General features: G+C 46.3%; 1 protein-coding gene across 1 annotated transcript in view; it reads left to right on the top strand.

Annotated features, from left to right (window-relative positions):
- The window catches only part of LOC137524097 (elongation factor Tu, mitochondrial-like), a 53,604-nt gene that overhangs the window by 20,418 nt on the left and 8,087 nt on the right, over nt 1–25,099 (top strand). The window contains exons 2-9 of the mRNA XM_068243598.1: nt 1,525–1,689; nt 4,957–5,056; nt 6,752–6,918; nt 7,205–7,309; nt 8,979–9,143; nt 12,114–12,246; nt 13,521–13,625; nt 23,876–24,027. Coding sequence (XP_068099699.1) covers nt 1,684–1,689; nt 4,957–5,056; nt 6,752–6,918; nt 7,205–7,309; nt 8,979–9,143; nt 12,114–12,246; nt 13,521–13,625; nt 23,876–24,027 — 933 coding nt within the window. The 5' untranslated portion in view covers nt 1,525–1,683. The remainder of the gene's footprint in view (nt 1–1,524; nt 1,690–4,956; nt 5,057–6,751; nt 6,919–7,204; nt 7,310–8,978; nt 9,144–12,113; nt 12,247–13,520; nt 13,626–23,875; nt 24,028–25,099) is intronic.

Raw genomic sequence — 25,099 nt, 5'->3', positions numbered from 1 at the left:
TTCTAACATTTATCACATGGTGACATTTTTACTGCTGGCAGGTGATGTCACTGGAAGTAGCTGCTGCTTGCTGTTTTGGCAGTTGGAATAACTGGAGGTGACATCTTTAGTTCTGCCAGGTTATCTGTGTGGAATGTTCGTGTACTGAGAGTTCTATGCACAACAGCTTATATACTGCTTGCGTGGCAGTTGGAAAAAGCTGTTATTTCCCACAATGCAACAAGGTTCCCAGACAGCAAACTGTCAGGACCATGATCATGACATCACACTGTGGGAGGGGTTTCACCACAATATCAGCCACACAGACGTCCCATCTAATGATCTATTCGAAAAAAAGGTAAATGTTTCCTGTGAGAAAGGGGGTATCAGCTACTGATTTGAATGAAGTTCGATCCTGGTGTAAAATAGAAATAGAGGTGAGAATCCCCCATTAGGAGACTAGTTCAAAACCTGTCAGATCTTTCAGCTTTGTACTACCCACTGTGAGTGACAGTAACATAGGAGAAAAAGTACAGTACTTTATAGTGCATTTTACCCTGTACATTTTATATTTTTTGGCGACCCCATAAAGGCCTTTATATTTTAGGCAAAGACCCATAGTCTGATAATAATCCTAACATTTGTATAGCGCATTTCTCCTGCTGGACTCAAAGCGCTCAAGAGCTGCAGCAGCTAAGACGCGCTTTACAGGCAAGGACTTCTTACTGAATCGGTACTGACCCTAGCCAGGATTTGAACCCTGGTCTCCGGCGTCATAGGCAGAGCCCTCATCCAGTACACTATGCAGCCACATTATTATTATTATTATTTTTTTTTTTTTCATTTATTTATATAGCGCCAACATATTCCGCAGCGCTTTACAAAGCACAATAAGATGACAAGGGGAACATAGATACACTAACAAAATGTACAGCAGAGTTCCAAGCAGCACAAATATTGTTACAAAAACAGTAAACATTAGGAGGATGGCCCTGCCCTTGCGAGCTTACAATCTAATGGGTAGTGGGAGACACACTAGGTAAGGGGGTGGAGGATGGATGAGGCAGTGATTCTTTGCCTCTGATTACATTGTGACAGAGAAGTAAATAAGGGCTATAGAATGTTATAAGCTTGTCTGAAAAGGAGTGTTTTAAGAGTGCGTTTGAAGATGTCCAGGTTTGGAGCATGACGTACAGGCTGTGGAAGAGAGTTCCAGATAAGGGGTGATGCTCGTGTAAAGTCTTGGATGCGAGCATGAGAGGAGGTGATCAGCTTAGAGGCCAGGAGAATTTCTTGGGAGGAACGGAGGTTGCGGGAGGGACAATATCTTGAGATTATTATTAGACATTATTGTAAAATTTATGAATACAGTTTGGTGACTATATGGTTGGCTTTATAATGTTCATTTCTGCATACCACTGTCATGTTTATCGGTTAACCCTGCGGCTCAGTCTCCAGGAATCTTCCATGCAGACAGTCGGGGAAATTCCGACATTGTACATTATTTGTGACATCTTGCTGAACCTGTCCTTGGTTTTCCTGTAGGCGGTGCTGTCCACCGCCAGGGGCCATCCACACCTTTCCCCAGGAGACCTGGTTGGCTGAGTCGAAGCTTTTAAACTCACATTACCTCCTGGGCCACAAGCAGTAGGACGAGCGGACCATCTGTAAGGAGCAGCACGTTGTTGTGGAAGACGCCCTCCAATGGCGGTAAGCATAACACTCGGTACACACCATGCAATTTTACTTCAAATTCTATTTCCGATCTGGAGAAAGATCAGATCGGATCGGCCCAAAAAATTGTGCAGTCTACTGCCTGCCAGTGACCGATTTCAGCTAGGAATTGATCTTTTTCTCGATCGGAAGCAGATCGGACAAGCTGGAAAGTATCAATCAAAATACTGGCTACCGTTCAATGTGTGTGTCCTTTCAATCCATTTTCGATCAATATCCAATTGGAAAAATAATCAAGAATCTAATCAGAATTTGGAAAAATCGCATATGTGTGTACGCCACTTCTTCTATAGCCGATTGATGTCAGATCTGAATATCAATCAGTTCAATCGCTCAACTAGAATCTGAAGTAAACTTTGCATGGTGTGTGTACCCTGCTTTACTCTCATTTATTTCTAACTTGTTTATGTGTATTTTTAATTCATATGTGGACTAAACTGTCCTTGAATGTTGCAGTTTTGCTAGAACATGGGATACTCACTGCTTTTTTATGTCTTGGTAAGGAATACTGTGTAATTATATTTTGGGGGTTTACGCTGCCTAATTACATTGTTTAGGGGTGCACACTACCTAATTATGTTGTTTGGGGAGATATGCTGCCTAAAAACAGATACTCATAGATCTGGTTCCTACAGAGCCTCCCCATTCCTCCTACTTGTTCTTGTGCTGTGTCCCCCATTAGCAGTCTCCGACCGATGGGTGCTCTATGCCGCTGTGGGAGGCTTCGGAAGTCTTCCGGAGCCCAATGCTCCTGAAGACGGGCTGCTCCGTACTGCTCATGTGCAAGCACGCAGTCTCACGCGCTTATGCTTGCGCAGCACAAAGCTTGCCATCTTCAGGAGCATTGGGCTCCGGAAGACTTCCGAAGAGTCCCACGGCGGGGGGTTTGAATGGGGGAGCCAGCGCTGAAACGAATGGACCGAGAGGAACGGGAGAGGTGAGAGGAACGGGAAGACTCTATAGGACCCAGAGCCTTCCCTTTGGTGAGTACCGTATATACTCGAGTATAAGTCTAGAAATTTAGGTCAGATTCACTTCATAAAAGTATAGGGGTCGACTTATACATGAGTCACAGGCAACACTGAGCACACTGAGTAATGTGTGCACTAATAGTTACATTGCCATTTGCAGCAATTTACCCAGTGGTAAGTTATACTTTGAGGAAAGTAAATAACAAGAGAAAACACAGGTCTGAAAGTCCTGACCACAACAATTAACAAGGAAAGGGGCATGGGGGAAATACTGGGCTGCATAAAAGGTAGTGAATAATTGCAGCACTTGGGGGTCTGGAGGAGGTATGGGCTGCACTTAAAGAAAACTTGTAACTACAAAAAGTACCCCTGGGGGGTACTCGCTTCGGTAGGGGAAGCCTCCGGATCCGATCGAGGCTTCCCCCGTCCTCCTGTGTCCCACGGCGGTCTCGCTGTGCCCCTCTGAACAGCGGGCTTGTGAATAGTTACCTCCCCGGCTCCAGCGCAGGTGCAGTATCCGCTCTCCGCTCGGAGATAGGCGGAAATAGCCGATCGCTGTCGGCCCACTCTACTGCCGACAGAGATCGGCTTTTTCTGCCTATCTCCGTACGGTTTGCCGCAACAGCGCCCCTGATGGAGCCAGGAAAGGTAAATAAATCAGCGCTTATCAGCGCTTTTCAGGATTCCGGGACACTTCGGGGGAGCCAGCGCTGGATTGCCTGCAGCTACAGGGGAGGGGAAAGCTTCATTGGGACCCTGAGGCTTCCCCTCCCAAGGTGAGTACCCCCCAGGGGAACTTTTTTATATTGTTGCAGAGTCTCTTTAAGGGACAGGAGGGGATAATGGCCACACTACTGTATGCAGTGCAGTCACATTAACCCCTCCTGATCCCCAAGTGCAGCCATTAACTTTGCTGGGTAGACTTGTACTTGAGTCAATATAAAATTCCAGCTTAAAGAGACTCTAACAAAATGTTCAGCATAATTTCTTCTTTCCTATAAGCTCCTATACCTGTTCTAATGTGGTCTGGATTGCTGCAGCCTTTTCTAGTTGCACTGTCTCTGTAATATATCGAATCTTCTTTTCTTTGTTAAGGTTTGTCGACCCAGGGAGGAATGCACTGCCTCTGCTGTGATAGGGACAAGTTATGCACATAGTCGACTTATACACGAGGTCGACTTGTATTCGAGTATACACGGTATCTGTTTTTGTTTTTTTAGCTTCACTTCAGATTCCCTTTAACTATTGTAGTTTTGCTAGTACACATTATCCTTCCACTTTGGTGACCATAGTTGCAGACTCTACCTTATTTCATGGGGGTCATTGAACTCTTTGGAAATACTAGGAGTTTTCTGTGGAGTTAATATCTCCAAATGAGGTCTGGCAAGGACTTCAGACGCTAAAGAGTTATTTCTGCCTCTGCAGCTTCCCTGACAGGCCTATTTACTCCGGAGTTGCAGTTTAAAGCCTGGCACTCGGGGTGAGATGTGATTTTCCTCACCAGGATTCACAGAGATGTTTGGCAATAAAAGAGAGATCAATATCTCATGATAGAAACCGTGCACACAAGAGGTATGTGTGGAAACATCTTTGTGAGACTAGAAAATCCAATTTCTCTCCCAAAAAAAGTTCCCAATTTCAAGTACACTTAAAAGCCCAGTTCTTGGACAAAACATATTTTGTGCATGGTGTGGTAAGAGGTTAAAACCACTCTTGGATTTTCTTTAGGTCATTCGTAGCCATCTGTGAGAAATGCTGTCACTTCCTGTCTAGACAGGAAGTAGGTTAACCATCAACACTAGCATGTTTTTGTGGTGTGGAAGGAAAATTAAAGCGATATCCTCAGTGCATAGACTGTTTCCAAGAGTTTATACACATTGTCTCCTCTGACCACCAAAGATGGGCAAAAGTATTCCAGTTTTGTATGGCGTTTGGAATATTTGCATGTTACATAGTTTGGATAAATAGGTTGTTGCTGACTCTAAATTCTGGTTGTATGGCATGTTAGCTCATTAGGAATATCTTTGAAGACCCCCCCCCCCCCCCCCCCCCCCCCCCCATCTTGTGAGCTGCTCTTTCCAACCAGGTGTTTGGGAATCCCAGGGTAAGTGAGGGTTAGTATAGCCATTCTCAAGGCATTTTTAGTTTAGGAGAGCAGGCCGAGGGAAAGCCATAGAGTCTTATTTGTATCTAATAGCGACATACGGTGTGCTCTCTAAAACTTCTGTCTAATGTCTGTAAGCAAGCTGATTCCTCTATCAATTCCTCATAGGCCAAACAGAGCTACAAGCGGGAAAAGCCACATGTCAACATTGCCACCATTGGGCACTTAGGCCATGGTAAGACTTCTCTGACTGCCGCCATTACCAAAGGTGAGTGTTCACAGCTACCAGGGCAGGTTTGCTGCTCTGAGGGCTCGATCACACTACAGGCATTTTTTAAGCTCTGGCTATTTTACAAACCCCCTCCCTTTAAGTGCTTACACCATTATTCTCTATGAGACAGTTCACATCTGAGCGGTTCATTTCCAATCCACTCAGAAAAGCGCTGCATGGGGCATCCATTTTTGAGGCAATTTTGCCTCAATGAAAGGTATAGGAAAAACGCTAATGCTCACAAAATTATTTTGTGCAACGATTGCGCTCGCGTTTTTAAGAATAAATACATTGTATTTATTCTTTTCCGGATCAAAGAGTTCACTTCCTGACTGACGTAATCGCTTGGCAAAACCGCTTAGAAAAGGTAATCGCCGTGAATCGGAAATTAAAATCGCATCAAAAAACACAAAACGCGGACAGAAACGCGAACGGAACGCAATGTGAACAAGGCCGAAAGCCTCATTCACGATCCCACGAGATTAAGGTTGCATGAACACACGTGAGTTTGTGTTTTTATGGCGGTCCTCCACCTCTAAAATAAATATTTTTCCTGTACTCCACATTACCCATCCCACCAAAAACCTGGCAAGCCACACCCACATGCCTTACCCTCACCCCATGTGGGGCCTTCATAAAGACTGTGTAATTTTTCCGATTGCAATGGCCGTCCATTTTTGCTGCACTTGAGCTCCTATACAATCGCATAGCAATTGCACCGTACATTTGACAGATTCCAGTGCAATCACGGTAGTAGAGAATAGAAAGAAACACAATTGGACATGATTCTACCCCACCCCTCCCCTCTAAATAATTTTTTATATCATTGTCTTTTTACCAGTTAGCCTATCACATTGTTAGGGCGGGGGGGTTATAGATATGGGCAGTTGGTGCTGTCCCTTTTTTTTATTTGTATTCCTGCCAGCTGTTAAGAGAGACTCACAGTGGATCAAACCATATGAACAAATTATATGGTGATTATCAATCATTTCTTGGTCAATCTTCTATTTTTTTACTTTTCACTTTGCAATGTCTCGATTTATTGTTTCCCCTAATACTGTCTTACAGAAAATATTCTCTTTAATAACACCAAGTGTTGGGTTCTCACAATGTGCAGATTTAAAGAGGAACTGTCATGAAAATCTTAAAATTTGAAACACATACAAATAAGAAGTACATTTCTTCCAGAGTAAAATGAGCCATAAATTAAGTTTCTCCTTTGCTGTCACATACAGTAATTATTAAAAATCTGACATTACTGACAGGTTTTGGGCTAGTCCATCTCCCCATAGGTGATTCTCAGCATGGCCTTTATTCTTTATAAAGACATTCCCTGAAAAAGATTTATACAAAGATGCTGGCCGGCCTCCCTGCTCGCTGCACACTTTTTTGGCAGTTGGACGGAGCAACTGCCATTCACTAAGTGCTTTTAATAATAAAGAAAACCCCGAGAACCCCCCTATGAGAAGATTGGCTAATCCAAAATTTGTTGGTAATGTCAGATTTCTACTACTTACTGTAAGTGATTGCAACATAGGAGAAAAGTTATTTATGTCTCATTGTACTCTGGAAGAAAGGTACTTCTTATTTGTATAGGTTTACATGTATTTAACATTTTAAGATGTTGGTGACAGAGGTCCTTTAAGCTTTATTGAATCTCATTGCTTTGGTGAAATATTTGTGTCCGTTCAGTCCTGGCGACGGTGGGAGGAGCTCAGTTCAAGAAGTACGAAGAGTTCATCAAAACGCCGGAAGAGAAGGCTTGCGGTGCCACCATCAAAGGCTGTCTGGTGGAATACAGAACCGCCAATCGTCACTACGCACACGCCGACTGCCCCGGCCATGCCAATTACGTGAAGGTGGGCACATGCATTGCTTTTTTGCACAGCAGGAAACCTCATAGGGAATGGTTCTCCAATCACAGCACCCTCTCCAGCACAAAGGTTTGTGATTGGCCAAATAGTGTGGCCGTAGTTTACTACAACCTATCTGAAACCTAGAAGTTGGAGAGGGCGCACCCAATTCACCCAATCACATTTATGTAATTTCCCTATGAGATTTCCTGTTGGGTCCCCTAAACTAGACTAGGGTCATTCTTTTTGTTATGATTTATTTTATTAGTGACCATTCACCTTCTCTGTGCAGAATATGCTGACGGGCACGGCTCTGGTGGACGGGTGTATCCTGGTGGTGTCGGCCACAGACGGGCCTCAGATGCAGACGCGGGAGCACGTGCTGCTGGCCAGACAGGTGAGAGGAGCTGAATTTGATGTGTTTGCTGTGAATCATTTCCCAGAGTTCACCAGCAGGTGGCACTGCAGTCAACCCCCACAGCTGGTAGCTGGTAGCGGGAGGGGAAGTCAAGGTCCCTTTACTTTATTCAGAGCCCTGATCAGACCTGTTGCACAGATACAGTGTTTCCCTGAAAAAAAAAGACAGTGTCATTAATGTTTATATCAATTGATGTGCTAGGGCTCGTTTTCAGGGGGCTTCTTATATTTTTATGAACACACAAGTTCCTGTGCTGTGTCCTCCTGCCTTCCCCACTGTGCCATCTCTTCCTCTACTGGATCCACCTTTTCTGTGCCCTTGTGCCCCCCCCCCCCCTTGTACCTTTAGTGTCCTCCTGGTGTCCCCCTCTATACTAGTGTCCTCCTGTGTCCCATTTCCCCCTGTGTCTTCCACTGTGTCTTTCACTGTCCCCCATGTCCTCCTGGTGTCCCCCATGTCCTCCTGGTGTCCCCCATGTCCTCCTGGTGTCCCCCATGTCCTCCAATGTTTCTACTGGAGGCGATGGTCTCGCAGGTGGGACCTTGGCTTCATTATTGGGCCAATCACTGCACTTGCTGAGTAGCAGCGAGTGCCGTGATTGGCCCAATGACGGAGCCATGGTCCTGCCTGTGAGACCATTGACTCCAGTAGAGTTACAAGTTGCCATACTTTCTCCCATAAGCTAGGGCTTACTTTCGGGGGTAGGGCTTATATTTCAAGCATGCTCAAAATTCCTCCTAGGACTTACTTTCAGAGGATGTCTTAATTTCGGGGGAAAGAGGGGTAAGTCAGTTATGTTGTTGGCTTTATTGAATTTCATTGCTTTGGTGAAATGTTTGTGTTGTTGGGGGTACAAGGATGCAGTATACGTAGCAGGCAGCAGCTGCAGGTTTATACTGTAAGTTTAAGCATCTATTTGGGGGGGGGGGTCAATTATTCAATAAACTGTATTTCAGTGCCATAAAAAAAATGCCTTTAGTAGAGTACAGAAATATCCCAAGTCCTCATTTCTCAAGCAGTGATGGGAAACATTTCATACAGAGACTGAGAAAACACAAGGGCGACACAAACCAGGAGCCAATAGTGCAATAACTCCAAAATATATATGAAGTAAGAGAGTAATCTACAAATTTCAAGTTGCAGTAATTATGCAACCACCAATAAGGTTTATGGAAGATTTCCCGCCCCCGTACGGGATTGCGAGGTTCCACAGAAGGTAATACTTCCGGTAGACAGGTGGATCCCGACTAAAGAGCTACTCTAAAAAATACAACCTCCCAACCGAGGTGTAGACTATAATTTTGGTGGGTGGAGATGCACCAAAAAAATGTAAATAAAAGGCGAGGTATGGTTGGTACACGTCACATCTCTCTGGCTATTTTTGTGGCGTTACTGTCCCGAGGATGCGGGAAATACCCTTGAAATGCATTGTCTGGCCCTACTGTGTAATACATTTTTGAAAGAATTGTCACGTAAGCTTTTTTGAGACCTTCAACTGAGATATGAACAACTCAACCATACCTCTCCTTTTTATGCAGTTCTTAATTATTTTATTATATCGGCACCTCCACCCACCAATAAAACTATATGATTTAGTCGATCACCTATTTTTTATATCTATCTACTGTATCTGCTTTCCCTTCCACAGAATGGAGTGGCGAATATTGTGGTGTACCTCAACAAGGTAGATGAAATGGGGGACAACGAGATTCTGGAAATGTTTGAGCTGGAGATCCGACAGCTGCTGACAAGTTACTCATATGATGGGGACAGGACGCCAATTATCAGAGGCTCCGCCCTCTGCGCTCTGGAGGTGAGTATCACACCAGGCCGATCTTCTATCTCTCCATCCAAAAGCTCAATCGTTCATAGTCGCTTAGATTAACGCTAACAATGGCTTCTTATGATGGGTGTCCATCCTGGTCACCACGTCACAGGTCTCTTCTCACCTCCCCGGAGTTCTGGGTATTTCTGCTCTATAGATTGCTGTACATTGGTATGTAACTCCGCCCTCCCAGCGATGTTTAGCCTAAGCTATTTAGTGATGCAGCCTTGTGTCCAGGAGAACTCTGGGAGACCAAGGGCTTGATTCACAAAAGTGTGATAACTTCGTTATCACGCCTAAAAGCTTATCACGCGAACGGCGTTACACACGGTACACGCACTAAAACTTAGCACGCGAACAGCAACAACTTTGCACGTGCAAACTACTTAGCACCCTAGTTTGCACGTGCAAAGCCTTGAAATCAATGGAGCTCCGTTCGCACAGTAAAATAGAGCATGTTAATGTAATTAGGAATGGTGGTTACATTAACATGTGCGGTACTGTAAAGCACAAAGTCTTACACGCGCCGCATAAGAAGTATATACAGTAATAATGTTTTACATTGCGCTAGCGTGATCTGCACTGACTTCGCATGCTAACTATCATTATCACATGAAGTCAGTGCAGTTTACGGTACTTTGCACGCGAAGCGTTTGCGCACAAAACTTTGCGCGAAACGTTACGCGTGCAAACTCTGACGCGCATGTTACCACGTGCAAAGCGTGTTAGCATGTGCAAAGCGGCTTTTCACTGGCGTGCTGGCACGCTTTAGTGAATCAAGCCCCAGGTGTTGTTTCTGCTCACTTCAGAACACACAAGAAATAAACATTCCACAGGGATGTGCCTGCCAGCAGTAAAGATTTCACCACCTGTGATACATTGCAGAATGTAAATCAGGGAGAGGAAAGATTTTAAGCAGTTACTTACCTGGGGCTTCCTCCAGCTCCCTGAAGTCCTTCTGGTCCTTTGCCGTCATTCCAAACTGCTCCCTACACCCGGTGTCCCCCTCTTAGGCTGGAAGATTCAGCAAGTCGCTGGTCACTGCGCATGCGCGTCAGTAGTTGCACTCCTGTAGCCGGGAGAATTTTTCACATGTGCAGTAGCAATTTTTACATACTGTGCAAGTGCAGAACTCTCCGGACCGTGGGAGCCTGATGGAGGAGGCCCGGAGCACCAATCCTCGCATGCAGCATTCAGAGGGGGGCAGCGAAGGAATGGTAGCACGGAACAACGGCGAGGAACCAGTAGTAGAAGAAGCCCCAGGTAAGTAACTGCCTACTTTCAATTACACTTAAAGAGGAACTCCAGTGAAAATAATGTAATAAAAAAAGTGCTTAATTTTTACAATAATTATGTATAAATGATTTAGTCAGTGTTTGCCCATTGTAAAATCTTTCCTCTCCCTAATTTACATTCTGACATTTATCACATGGTGACATTTTTACTGCTGGCAGGTGATGTCAGTGGAAGGAGATGCTGCTTGCTTTTTTGGCAGTTGGAGACAGCTGTAAACAGCTATTTCCCACAATGCAACAAGGTTCACAGACAGGAAACTGCCAGGAGTACCACGGTCCTCAGAGCTTCTTGTGGGAGGGGTTTCACCACAATATCAGCCATACAGCGCCCCCTGATGGTCTGTTTGTGAAAAGGAATAGATTTCTCATGGGAAAGGGGGTATCAGCTACTGATTGGGATAAAGTTCAATTCTTGGTCACGGTTTCTCTTTAAAGGACAACTATCGTGAAATAAGTTGGCAGTTAAAATCTGACAGAGCTGACAGGTTTTGGTCCAGTTCATCTCCTCATGGGGATTCTCAGGGTTTTCTTTGTTTTCAACAGCATTTCCTGAACAGCGGTTGCAAAGTCTAACTGACAAAATAGTGTGCAAGTGAGTAGGGAGGCTGGCTGGTATCTTACTATTTTGGCACTTAAACTGTTGTTCAGAAAATGCTCTTAAAAACAAAGAAAAAACCTGAGAATCCCCCATGAGGAGATGGACCGGCCCAAAACCTGTCTGTTCTGTCAGATTTTAACTGCCTACTTTTGTTCGCAATAGAGGTCCTTTAAAATTTCCTTTAAGTTACATTCAGTTCTAATCACATGTGAGTTGATAAGGACCTGATCCAGCGGGCAATCTGTGGCCCGCAATGACGCCTTCACACGTATGATTGTGTGATTTTCATTCCATTTTTCTAATTTCTTTGTATTTGCAATTCTGACTTTTGCTTTTTTTTTGGTTGCTGTTTTTGATGCGAGTTTTCACATTACAATTTTTCAGTGCATAATCATGACGTTAATTTACATGCATTTGTATGCCATTAACTTTACATTTGTATGAGAAATGTTGCATCTCCATTGACTTGCATCGTATGCAATTCGCATGTCCGATCTTGAAAAAAAAAACCCATACATGTAGGCCGTTGTTTTTCTGCAGCAAAATCGGATGTGAAAATTTGCGTTAAAATGCACAAGCGTGATGCCATTGAATTGAATTAGATGTGTGGCGAACTTGGAAAAAGGCAATTTGCATGCAAATTCTGTCAAGTGTGAAAGGGACCTAATGGGTATGGTAGTAGTGACTGATGTACCACCTTGTCTCACTCAATCTCGATTTGAGATCAAAAGATATCAGATCAAGAATGAATTTACCTGCCAGCGACTGAGTGCATTGTGGGTCGGGGAGTACATTGGCCGCTCTACAGTGGAAGAGTGAGCCAGCCTAATGGCCCGGAGAGAAGCCCAGGGCGGGGCACATACACTGAGGCGCATACTGCCAGTATAGCAGCAGCATATGGAGTCCAGGCTAGCCAAGGAGCAGCTTGTACTGTATAATAAAGCAGATGGTATGTTGGCATCATGCCTGCCTTATCTCAGACACAGCTACTCCGAGCGCCACATGCTGGAGGTAAGGGGTAATGATGATATATTTATAAACAAGTCCTCCTTGTTCACATGACAGGATAGAGATCCAGAGCTGGGAGTGAACTCTGTCATGCACCTCCTGGAAGCTGTGGACAAGCACATTACCCTCCCTGCGCGAGACCTGGATAAACCCTTCCTCATGCCGGTGGAGTCTGTCTACAATATCCCAGGTATGTGGCATCATACTAAAGAGGATAGTCTACTTCCCACAACTAGATATATACTGGTTCATGTACAGCAGCCCCTCCTCCATGTAGCCCCTCCTCCACATACAGCCAGCAGCCCCTCCTCCGTGTAGAGAGGCCGCTCCTCCATGTACAACAGTCCCTCCTCCATGTACAACAGCCACTCTTACATGTACAGCAGCCCCTCCTCCATTTACAGCAGGCCCTCCTCCATGTAGAGCTGCCTCTCCAGTCTCCTCCATGTAGAGCAGCTTCCCCTCCATGTAGAGAAGCCCCTCCTCCATGTACAGGTGCCCCTCCTCCATGATGCTCAGCTGATCATGTGATTTTCATTTGAGTTGCAGCAAGTTTTCCTCATTGTATAGGCTGTTGCCGGGGTTGCTTTAACATTCAAGAAAAACTGCCAGAACACCTCCCCCACCCTCCCTTGCCAATCTGCTTACCTGGCCTAGCCCACCAGAAGGGATCATTTTAAAAAGTTCATATAGTTAAAAGTAATTCTGGGTGTAAGTTACTCTAATGAATCAAGCTACTATAAAACTGATTTTGACTGAAGATAAAGTTATATAATTACTGTTAAGGAAAGACGGGCTGAAAAAAAACGGATGGGATAAACAATTGTACCTATCCTCCTACTCCTGAAAATGACTTGTATTTTAGAATCCCACAGTTTTATTTTCATTTTAACGGCTAAACAAGTAGGTTCAACCTTGCATTGTCTCATACGACTGATACAGCATTTCACAGTCTTTCGGTGTCCCAGAGCTAAAATATATGAACTACTGACCTTTTTTTTTATCTATCCCCTGCTCTCAGAAGCTGTTCTCTTCCAGGCAAGAGTTTTATGACTGTAATTCTTTATCAGTGAGGGTTACACTATAGTCAGGCTGGAGAGAATTTGCCACTTACATACCTGAATGTTTAACTCTTTCAGGCAGAAAAAAAGAAAAACAACACATCCTAGTTATTTGTGTGCTTAGCACTGTACATACACATGTCTGACTCATCATGTCACATGTAACCTTAGGTATCCTTTAAAAAGCAGCATTGATGGAGCAGTCCATTACATCTTTTTTTCCGGCCAGAGGAACACAGGAATTTCCAGTTATACAGTCTACCTTTCTGAGCATTGCCTTGCTTCAACAAGCCAGCAGTACCTGCAAGAAATAGAAACCTACTGTATAACCGCATGTATTGTCATACAGCTATATTACTCAATTCCTTCTACTGATTTTCGCCCCCTGATCTCTGTCTTTCAGGCAGAGGCACCGTCGTGACAGGAATTGTGAAACGAGGAACCTTTAAGGTTGGAGATGAGTGTGAATTTCATGGCTTCGACAGTTTTAAGAAATCTGTGGTGACAGGTACCGAGCCCCATCAGCAGAAACCTCTCATATCAACTGTGAAGCACGGTGGTGGGAGGGTGATGATTTGACCTTGGTTTGCAGCTGCAGGACCTGAGCACCTTGCCGTTCAGGAGTCGACCATGAAATCTCCTGTATACCAAAGTATTCCAGAGTTAAAGTGTACCCGAGGCGGGTGGACAAGTTCTATTTTACTTTACTTACTTTCGTTATCCAGCCGGGCTGTGATTCAACCGGGTTGCTGGCCTCTGCGCATGCGCTGCCTGGCCACACACACCCCCAATCACAGTCTCATAGCCAGGAGCGTTCTGCGAAGGCGTTGTTATAGTCTTAACAGACTGCACATGCGCAGAACTCTCCCAGCCATGGGAGCATGATTGGGGGGGGGGTGTGCCATTGGAACCACGCATGCGCAGTAGTAATACATTACCAGGGTTGACAGCAGCGTATCGGAGAGAACTAAGAGGACGGTAAGGGAGTTAATGGACTGCAAGGGGCTGGAGGAAGTCCCAGGTAAGTATAAATCCTTTGGTTACTGCTGTTCCTCTTAAAGTTCACACACAGAATATTTAAACAATTTAAAACAAACGTGAGGTTTTCTTTTAATTGCATATAAAAAACTACCCACAACTGAGGATTTAATGTGAGAATGTGAGCATATAAACATTGATTACAGGTCGGCAGACACGGCAATTTCATCGTTACTTGTGCTGACAAGGTAGCATATGGTGCTAGAATAATGCTTACTGCGCAAGTAGTGGAGTCTGCGTTACCTAGGCAACTACCGCAATCTTACCTTGGAATTCAGAACGCCATCCCCAGATCCGGAACAAGGTCCTCCAGCACCCAAGGCTGAGACACTAAAATGCGCCCCTCCATCCCTCCCCCCCCCCCCCCCAGCCGTCACACACTGATTACTATTAGACTAAGAGGCGCCCCAGGGCCCCCAACACCTTAATCTCTAGTTATCTGGCTTGCACTCACTGCCATGTATCCCCTTTCCTTATTTCTCTCTGCTTCAAACACAATAGGGAAATGATAGCTGTGTGAGTTATGCTCCCCCTCCTACACTGTGCCCTGAGGCTGGAGCCTCTCTCGCCTCTGCCCCGCCCCCTCCTACACTGCGCCCTGAGGCTGGAGCCTCTCTCGCCTCTGCCCCGCCCTGTGTCCCCTCCTACACTGCGCCCTAAAGCTGGAGCCTCTCTCGCCTCTGCCCCGCCCTGTGTCTCCTCCTACACTGTGCCCTGAGACTGGAGCCTCTCTCGCCTCTGCCCCGCCCTGTTTCCCCTCCTACACTGCGCCCTGAGGCTGGAGCCTGTCTTACTTCTGCCTTGGCCCAGCCCTGCACCACCCTGCACCATCTCCTACACTGCGCCCTGAGGCTGGAGCCTCTCTCGCCTCTGCCCCGCCCTGTGTCCCCTCCTACACTGCGCCCTGAGGCTGGAGCCTGTCTTACTTCTGCCTCGGCCCAGCCCTGCACCACCCTGCACCATCTCCTACACTGCGCCCTGAGGCTGGAGCCTGTCTTACTTCTGCCTCGGCCCAGCCCTGCACCACCCTGCACCATCTCCTACACTGCGCCCTGAGGCTGGAGCCTCTCTCGCCTCTGCCCCGCCCTGTGTCCCCTCCTACACTGCGCCCTGAGGCTGGAGCCTGTCTTACTTCTGCCTCGGCCCAGCCCTGCACCACCCTGCACCATCTCCTACACTGCGCCCTGAGGCTGGAGCCTGTCTTACTTCTGCCTCGGCCCAGCCCTGCACCACCCTGCACCATCTCCTACACTGCGCCCTGAGGCTGGAGCCTCTCTCGCCTCTGCCCCGCCCTGTGTCCCCTCCTACACTGCGCCCTGAGGCTGGAGCCTCTCTCGCCTCTGCCTTGGCCCTGGCTAACCCTATTCAACATAAAGAAACATCAATTCAGTACTGACCTGGGTGTTTGATGTTCCCATCAGACATTTTTATGATCTCTGTCACCTCTTTGACCACCTGCACTCTCCAAGGGCATAACTGGGGGGAGGGGGGGGCTGCAGGGTGCCCAGAGGTGTGATACTCCAGATCAGGTGATTTGTGGCTACACCTATTATGGGGGTGAAGATCCTGATTGGCCACACGTGTTGTATGACCCTTGTGAGATGGACCCCCAGGCAGTGAGGGGAGGCAAGAGAAGGGGTGTGAGCATTAGGGGGTCTCATCAAAGTTTTTCAGGGGGCCCTAGGATTTATAGTTACTCCCCTTCCCTCTACCTCAATCCTGAGGACATACCTGAGATCTCATTTATGACCTCTTGTACTTTTTTCTCGTATTGCATGATGGATCGGCCTCAGATTATGGGTTACAATCCAGAACTGATTCTGAGGTCCTGATGAAGGAAATGAAATTTCCGAAAGCTAATCCTATAACAGTGTTATTATTTATTGTATTTATAAAGCGCCATCATATTATACAGTGCTGGACAATAAATAGGGATACACACAATGTAAACATGGGGTGTCAGACAGAGAGGTAGCACACGGTTATACAACATAACACAAGGTTATACATACAATCAAGGTATAGGATGCATGATCATGTGATTTTACAGAGACCCGGCAAATCAAGCCCGAGTTAGCCTATAGGAAGGGTATAATTACTCGGGTTGCAAGATCAAGAAGGACACACTATGTGGGGTGGGGTGGACCCCTGTCACATAGGTTAGGGATTTGGAAAAAGGTGCTCTGCTGAGAGAGTTGAATTGTGGTAGATACGGGGAGACCATTTTACAAAGGTTTGTTTTGAGGGCTTGCTTGAAGGTGTTGAAGGAAGGGGCAAGTCTGAGGGGAGTGGGAGGGAGTTTCATAGGGTGGAGACGGCTCTTGAAAAGTCTTGTAGGCATGCGTGGGAGTGAGAAATGCGTGGGGAGTTCAAGCGGAGATCATTGGAGAATCGGAGGGGGAGGGCAGGTATATATCTGTGGACGAGCTCAGAGATGTAGGTTGGGCAGGTCTTGTGCACAGATTTGTAGGCGGAGATCATTGGAGGACCGGAGGGGGTGGGCAGGTATATATCTGTGGACGAGCTCAGAGATGTAGGTTGGGCAGGTCTTGTGCACAGATTTGTAGGCGGTGATCATTGGAGGACCAGAGGGGGCGGGCAGGTATATATCTGTGGACGAGCTCTGAAATGTAGGTTGGGCAGGTCTTGTGCACAGATTTGTAGGCAGAGATCATTGGAGAATTGGAGGGGGAGGGCAGGTATATATCTGTGGACGAGCTCAGAAATGTAGGTTGGGCAGGTCTTGTGCACAGATTTGTAGGCAGAGATCATTGGAGAATCGGAGGGGGAGGGCAGGTATATATCTGTGGACGAGCTCAGAGATGTAGGTTGGGTAGGTCTTGTGCACAGATTTGTAGGCGGAGATCATTGGAGGACCGGAGGGGGTGGGCAGGTATATATCTGTGGACGAGCTCAGAGATGTAGGTTGGGCAGGTCTTGTGCACAGATTTGTAGGCAGAGATCATTGGAGAATAGGAGGGGGAGGGCAGGTATATATCTGTGGACGAGCTCAGAAATGTAGGTTGGGCAGGTCTTGTGCACAGATTTGTAGGCAGAGATCATTGGAGTGTGTGTCACAAGAGGTAGCGCTCACGGTATGCGATCAACCCACCCTGATAAATTAGGGACTCGACAGAATACCCTTACATGCAAACCAGGATTAAGAACATTACAACCATAAAAAATTACAATCCTCTCAAATGCAAAAAGACCAATTAAGTCCTCTTAGGTCTCAGTAGATATCATTAATGTCCAATATATTCCTTGATATGCTAAAAAACTGGACCATATGAATATGATCCTATGCAGTTGAAAGTCCAAGTTTTCAGGACCTAAAATCTACTAAGCTTATATTAGACATTAAACCAGGCTAGAATCAACATATAGGTCTAGTGAACGACAGTCTTCACATATAAATCCCTCAGGACCATATGGGTGTGCTCCTATGCGATTGAAAGTCCAAGTTTCCAGGACCTAAAATCTACTCAGCTTAAATTAAACATTAAAACAGGCTAGAATCAACATATAAATCGAGTGAAAAACAGTCTTCGCATAAATTCCCTCAGGAGCGGCAGTCATTGGCTTCCAGCAGTATCAAAACAGGTCACCTCCACCAGCACCCTTTGTGTGCCACTCACCCCTGTCCTAGACCAACCAATGGTCTATATGAGCCTTGGGACCGTTCCCGGGTCGTCCCCCACCACTCCAGCAACACAGTGTCCACCAATAGATGATAGATGATGATCTTCATATGATGAGTACCTCAGTAAGAAAAAGCTCCCATAGCATAATACTGTTAAAAACTATTTATTTATAAAAAGCAATTGCACTCACATGGTCTTCAGTTAAAATCAGCGTTTGAGTAATTTATAACACGGGCTCTCCCCCGTATGGTGGCCAGGCTGGCAGGCTTCTATCAGTGTTCCCCCTCCGTTTCCGCCGCGCGCACGGAAAAACGCTGGGATGGATACCACATGTGCCTCCTCGCCTCTGCTCACACTCAGGCTAGTTCCCACTTCCACATCAGGCTCCGCCCGATCGATTTCGTCACTCAGTGACTCATCAGGGGCATGGAGCCTGATGCCTATCGTGGGATTATATAGGCCAAAACCGGCCCCACTATACACACCCCCCTCCTCACATGCAAACTATCCATACTGCATTATTTCCCTTCCTGCTTCCTCACATGCAAACTATCCAAACTCCATTGCTTCCCTTTCTACTGCCATCTAGAGGTTTCAAGTGGCATAAGCTCCCAAAAAAACTCCATACATAGCCGCATTATCCAGCCTGCAAGTCTGCCGCCATCTAGGGGTTACATTTAACATTGCATCCCACAAACATTCAACATTGAGAAAAAAATTATTACTCATCTATTGACCTATTTTTACACATAACCCATTTCCTTCCTCTGCAAGGTTACCAATTGTATGCATATTAACAATACCCATGTGCGTCCATTCATCCCCGCTCCACCTCCCCATAAATCTCCCTAACTTAATTTTCAATCCTCACCTCCCTAAACTAGGTCCCTCAGATCAATTCGACCCATTAGTTTTACCCACTTCCAGATTTAATTTTGTGGAGCAGGAGTAAATGGACACACATTTACAGATAGGTTATAGTTTCCATGCCCTATACACCCCCCACCATCAGAAATTCCCTCCATGGCTTTTGTATATATGTAAATCCCACATTCCTTACCCAAATACATGGGAGTCCATGTTGGCCATACCAGCCTGGTGCTAGTCCAGGTTTCTGTCGGGATGCATGCACACACATCACACCCCTACTCCCCTAGAAAACATACCAGGTCTATGTCTATATTAAGACCGTCCGGTCTCAAGGTGCCCATCCTGTGTATCCATCGGGTCTCCTCCTGTGAGACTCTCTTTACTTTATTACATCCCCTCCAGTTGGGAATAATTTTTTGGAGCCCACAAAAAGATAAATCATTGGGATTACAATCATGGTGGCTCCCAAAATGGGCTGAGACACCATGATTGGGGTATCCCTTTTTGATATTACGCACGTGCTCCCCCATCCTCTCCTTGAGAGTACGGGTAGTCCTACCTACATACTGCCATCCACATTTACACCAGGCAAGGTATATGACAAACCTATCATTGCAGGTGATAAACTCCTGAATTTTGAACCTCCTTCCATTACTGAATGATACCACACTGTTTGTTTTGACACCATTGGCCTCCCTACAAGCTACACATCCTCTACATGGGAAAAAACCTGCTGTCTGCCACCCCTGCATTCGCGGGACCTTTTTAGGTTCCACACAACTGGGTGCCAGAATCTGTTTCAGGTTCTGGGCTTTCCTATAAATGAACTTTGGTTGGGTTGGAATTAGGCTCCTAAGTGTCAAATCCGTTTCCAGGATCCCCCAATGTTGTTTAATTATATTTTGGAGTTGTTTATATTGAGTGTTATATCCCGTGATAAAGGCCAGTTCAAACTCACCCGTGCCATTTTTCACTGGCTTCTCCTCCAGGAGCGTCTGTCTATTCAGAGTCCCTACTCTCGCAATCTCCTCATCCAACTGTTTTTCCCCATAGCCTTTCTCCACAAATCTATTTTTGAGGGTTTCCGCTTGCCTGTAATATTCCCCTATGCTTGAGCAATTCCGCTTCATCCTGAGAAACTGCCCCCTTGGTATCCCTCTAATCCACGCCGGATGGTGGCAGCTATCAGTTGATATATACCCATTCCTGTCTGTATCTTTGAAATAAGTTCTGGTCCCCATCACATTATCCTCTCTCATGATTTCTAGATCTAAAAACTGGATTTTATCAATACCATATTGCATGGTGAGGGAAATTCCCAAATCATTTTGGTTCAGTTTAGTCACATATTGTTCCAAATGTTCCTGTCCACCCCCCCATACAAAAAACAGGTCATCAATGAATCTTCGCCATAGCCTCACCGGGCCCCCCTCCCCTAACACTGTTTGTTCCCACTTTCCCATAAACAAATTTGCGAGGCTCGGAGCATAGCTCGCCCCCATGGCGCATCCTTTCGTCTGGCTATAAAAGTTTCCCCCATGCCAGAAGTAATTCCTTTCCAAAGCAAATTTAAATAACCTCAATAAATACTCTCTCTGATCATCTTTTATTTTTCCTTCCATCCTAAAAAAGAAATCAACTGCCTCCAACCCCAACTCATGTTTGATGTTAGACAGACGCTCCTGGAGGAGAAGCCAGTGAAAAATGGCACGGGTGAGTTTGAACTGGCCTTTATCACGGGATATAACACTCAATATAAACAACTCCAAAATATAATTAAACAACATTGGGGGATCCTGGAAACGGATTTGACACTTAGGAGCCTAATTCCAACCCAACCAAAGTTCATTTATAGGAAAGCCCAGAACCTGAAACAGATTCTGGCACCCAGTTGTGTGGAACCTAAAAAGGTCCCGCGAATGCAGGGGTGGCAGACAGCAGGTTTTTTCCCATGTAGAGGATGTGTAGCTTGTAGGGAGGCCAATGGTGTCAAAACAAACAGTGTGGTATCATTCAGTAATGGAAGGAGGTTCAAAATTCAGGAGTTTATCACCTGCAATGATAGGTTTGTCATATACCTTGCCTGGTGTAAATGTGGATGGCAGTATGTAGGTAGGACTACCCGTACTCTCAAGGAGAGGATGGGGGAGCACGTGCGTAATATCAAAAAGGGATACCCCAATCATGGTGTCTCAGCCCATTTTGGGAGCCACCATGATTGTAATCCCAATGATTTATCTTTTTGTGGGCTCCAAAAAATTATTCCCAACTGGAGGGGATGTAATAAAGTAAAGAGAGTCTCACAGGAGGAGACCCGATGGATACACAGGATGGGCACCTTGAGACCGGACGGTCTTAATATAGACATAGACCTGGTATGTTTTCTAGGGGAGTAGGGGTGTGATGTGTGTGCATGCATCCCGACAGAAACCTGGACTAGCACCAGGCTGGTATGGCCAACATGGACTCCCATGTATTTGGGTAAGGAATGTGGGATTTACATATATACAAAAGCCATGGAGGGAATTTCTGATGGTGGGGGGTGTATAGGGCATGGAAACTATAACCTATCTGTAAATGTGTGTCCATTTACTCCTGCTCCACAAAATTAAATCTGGAAGTGGGTAAAACTAATGGGTCGAATTGATCTGAGGGACCTAGTTTAGGGAGGTGAGGATTGAAAATTAAGTTAGGGAGATTTATGGGGAGGTGGAGCGGGGATGAATGGACGCACATGGGTATTGTTAATATGCATACAATTGGTAACCTTGCAGAGGAAGGAAATGGGTTATGTGTAAAAATAGGTCAATAGATGAGTAATAATTTTTTTCTCAATGTTGAATGTTTGTGGGATGCAATGTTAAATGTAACCCCTAGATGGCGGCAGACTTGCAGGCTGGATAATGCGGCTATGTATGGAGTTTTTTTGGGAGCTTATGCCACTTGAAACCTCTAGATGGCAGTAGAAAGGGAAGCAATGGAGTTTGGATAGTTTGCATGTGAGGAAGCAGGAAGGGAAATAATGCAGTATGGATAGTTTGCATGTGAGGAGGGGGGTGTGTATAGTGGGGCCGGTTTTGGCCTATATAATCCCACGATAGGCATCAGGCTCCATGCCCCTGATGAGTCACTGAGTGACGAAATCGATCGGGCGGAGCCTGATGTGGAAGTGGGAACTAGCCTGAGTGTGAGCAGAGGCGAGGAGGCACATGTGGTATCCATCCCAGCGTTTTTCCGTGCGCGCGGCGGAAACGGAGGGGGAACACTGATAGAAGCCTGCCAGCCTGGCCACCATACGGGGGAGAGCCCGTGTTATAAATTACTCAAACGCTGATTTTAACTGAAGACCATGTGAGTGCAATTGCTTTTTATAAATAAATAGTTTTTAACAGTATTATGCTATGGGAGCTTTTTCTTACTGAGGTACTCATCATATGAAGATCATCATCTATCATCTATTGGTGGACACTGTGTTGCTGGAGTGGTGGGGGACGACCCGGGAACGGTCCCAAGGCTCATATAGACCATTGGTTGGTCTAGGACAGGGGTGAGTGGCACACAAAGGGTGCTGGTGGAGGTGACCTGTTTTGATACTGCTGGAAGCCAATGACTGCCGCTCCTGAGGGAATTTATGCGAAGACTGTTTTTCACTCGATTTATATGTTGATTCTAGCCTGTTTTAATGTTTAATTTAAGCTGAGTAGATTTTAGGTCCTGGAAACTTGGACTTTCAATCGCATAGGAGCACACCCATATGGTCCTGAGGGATTTATATGTGAAGACTGTCGTTCACTAGACCTATATGTTGATTCTAGCCTGGTTTAATGTCTAATATAAGCTTAGTAGATTTTAGGTCCTGAAAACTTGGACTTTCAACTGCATAGGATCATATTCATATGGTCCAGTTTTTTAGCATATCAAGGAATATATTGGACATTAATGATATCTACTGAGACCTAAGAGGACTTAATTGGTCTTTTTGCATTTGAGAGGATTGTAATTTTTTATGGTTGTAATGTTCTTAATCCTGGTTTGCATGTAAGGGTATTCTGTCGAGTCCCTAATTTATCAGGGTGGGTTGATCGCATACCGTGAGCGCTACCTCTTGTGACACACATTTTTTACTCTTAAGAGGAGGCGAACAGGTGATAGAGGGTTGGGGGTTAAACTGTGAGCGCTGACCTCTTGTTTGAAATAGAGATCATTGGAGAATCGGAGGGGGAGGGCAGGTATATATCTGTGGACGAGCTCAGAAATGTAGGTTGGGCAGGTCTTGTGCACAGATTTGTAGGCGGAGATCATTGGAGGACCGGAGGGGGCGGGCAGGTATATATCTGTGGACGAGCTCAGAGATGTAGGTTGGGCAGGTCTTGTGCACAGATTTGTATGCGGAGATCATTGGAGAATCGGAGGGGGAGGGCAGGTATATATCTGTGGACGAGCTCAGAGATGTAGGTTGGGCAGGTCTTGTGCACAGATTTGTAGGCAGAGATCATTGGAGGACCGGAGGGGGACGGGCAGGTATATATCTGTGGACGAGCTCTGAAATGTAGGTTGGGCAGGTCTTGTGCACAGATTTGTAGGCGGAGATCATTGGAGAATCGGAGGGGGAGGGCAGGTATATATCTGTGGACGAGCTCAGAGATGTAGGTTGGGCAGGTCTTGTGCACAGATTTGTAGGCAGAGATCATTGGAGAATCGGAGGGGGAGGGCAGGTATATATCTGTGGACGAGCTCAGAGATGTAGGTTGGGCAGGTCTTGTGCACAGATTTGTAGGCGGAGATCATTGGAGGACCGGAGGGGGAGGGCAGGTATATATCTGTGGACGAGCTCAGAAATGTAGGTTGGGCAGGTCTTGTGCACAGATTTGTAGGTAAGGCACAGACTCTTAAAACTGATCCTGAAGCAGATAGGGAGCCAGTGTCGGGCTTCGCAGAGGGCAGAAGTGGAAGCAGAGCGGTGGGATGAATGGATGAATCTAGCTGCTGCATTCATGATTAACTGAGGGGGTGCAATGTGGTTCAATGGGAGGCCAGACAATAGGGCGGGAGAGGATTATGATGAGATAGTATGACATACAGCTCTTAGTCATTTCCATTGCTATGAGGGCACTGGCACAGTTATAATCATCTTACTCATGGGGGATGGGGGGAGGTGTCTGCCTGGTTGCTGTGTGCTGCTTCTCTCACTCTCTCCTCCCCCCAGGGCTGGAGATGTTCCACCAGACGTTGGACCATGGGGAGGCCGGCGACAACCTCGGAGCTCTCATCAGAGGCTTCACCAGAACTGATGTCCAAAGAGGATTTTTCATGAGCAAACCTGGCTCCATAAAACCAGCCAAGAAGATCCAGACTGAGGTGAGTCTGCCAGGGTTCAAAACCCAACAGGGCCAGGGCTTGTCAATCAGATGCAAATCATTACGAGTTGATGCAGGATTATGCAAATTTTGTATGCAAATTCATGCAGCTTAAAGAGGATCTGCAACGCAAAGTTACTGTAAGTAGCCAGAGTGCTTCCCTCCAAGTTAGTGTTGGTAGCCAGTGACTCCCCCCGCCCCTTTCCAAAGTTAGTGTAGGTGGTCAGGGGGGAGCCGGGGGCCCATAGTGTGTGGTTCCACTGCGGGCCCACTAGTTCTGCGCCTGCACAGTAAGCCGTGTACAACATGGGCTTGACAACGGCGGTTCGCGCAGGTGCAGTGAAGACGACCTCGGGGTCTCCGTGTGCGGAGCCCGGGATGGCGGCAGAGAGCGGAGCGCTCGGCGTGGGACAGTCGACTGCAATGGGCTGGAGAAAGCCCCAGGTGAGTAAAGCTTTTTTTTTTTTATTTGCCTGCCGATTCTTTTATAATCAAGTTATAAAGCAAGCGGCGAGCGGGGAACTTACTTCCTTGCGTTCCACCGCTCGCCACGTCACTTCCTGTAATGCCGCCCTCTGTACTTCATTGGGCAGCATACAGGAAGTGACACGGTGAGCGTTGGAGCACAAGGAAGTGAGTAAGTTCCCCGCTTGCTTTATAACATTGATTTTTAAGGAGGAGGAATGAGGGGCTGAGGGTCAGCAATTTGTTTGTCAGACTCACAGCCAGCCACTGTGCTATTGTGTTACGCTGCAGCATGTCATGTGAGAACATTAAATGAAGCAGTGTAAATTGGTGAGTGAGTGCTGTGGGATCATTCCAAGTCGGGTGGGTGGGGGGAAGGTTTGGGAGGGGGCGCATCATTACAAGTTTAGCAAAAATTCTAGAACCGGCCCTGCTTGGGGCTGCTCATGCGCAGTAGTCTCCGACTGGCCACGACTGGCCAGCTTTTAGGAGGTCGCCACTGGTCAATTGAGGGACTTGGAAGGACGGCGCAGGCACAAGATGACTGCAGGGGGCTGCAAGAAGTCCCAGGTAAATTCAACTGCTTTTTTGTAGGCTTATGTATCCCT

The sequence above is a fragment of the Hyperolius riggenbachi genome, chromosome 7, assembly GCF_040937935.1.
Source record: "Hyperolius riggenbachi isolate aHypRig1 chromosome 7, aHypRig1.pri, whole genome shotgun sequence".
In the NCBI taxonomy this organism is placed as follows: domain Eukaryota; kingdom Metazoa; phylum Chordata; class Amphibia; order Anura; family Hyperoliidae; genus Hyperolius; species Hyperolius riggenbachi.
The sequence above is the reverse complement of the archived record's forward strand: the minus strand, read 5'-3'. Positions and strand labels throughout refer to the sequence as shown.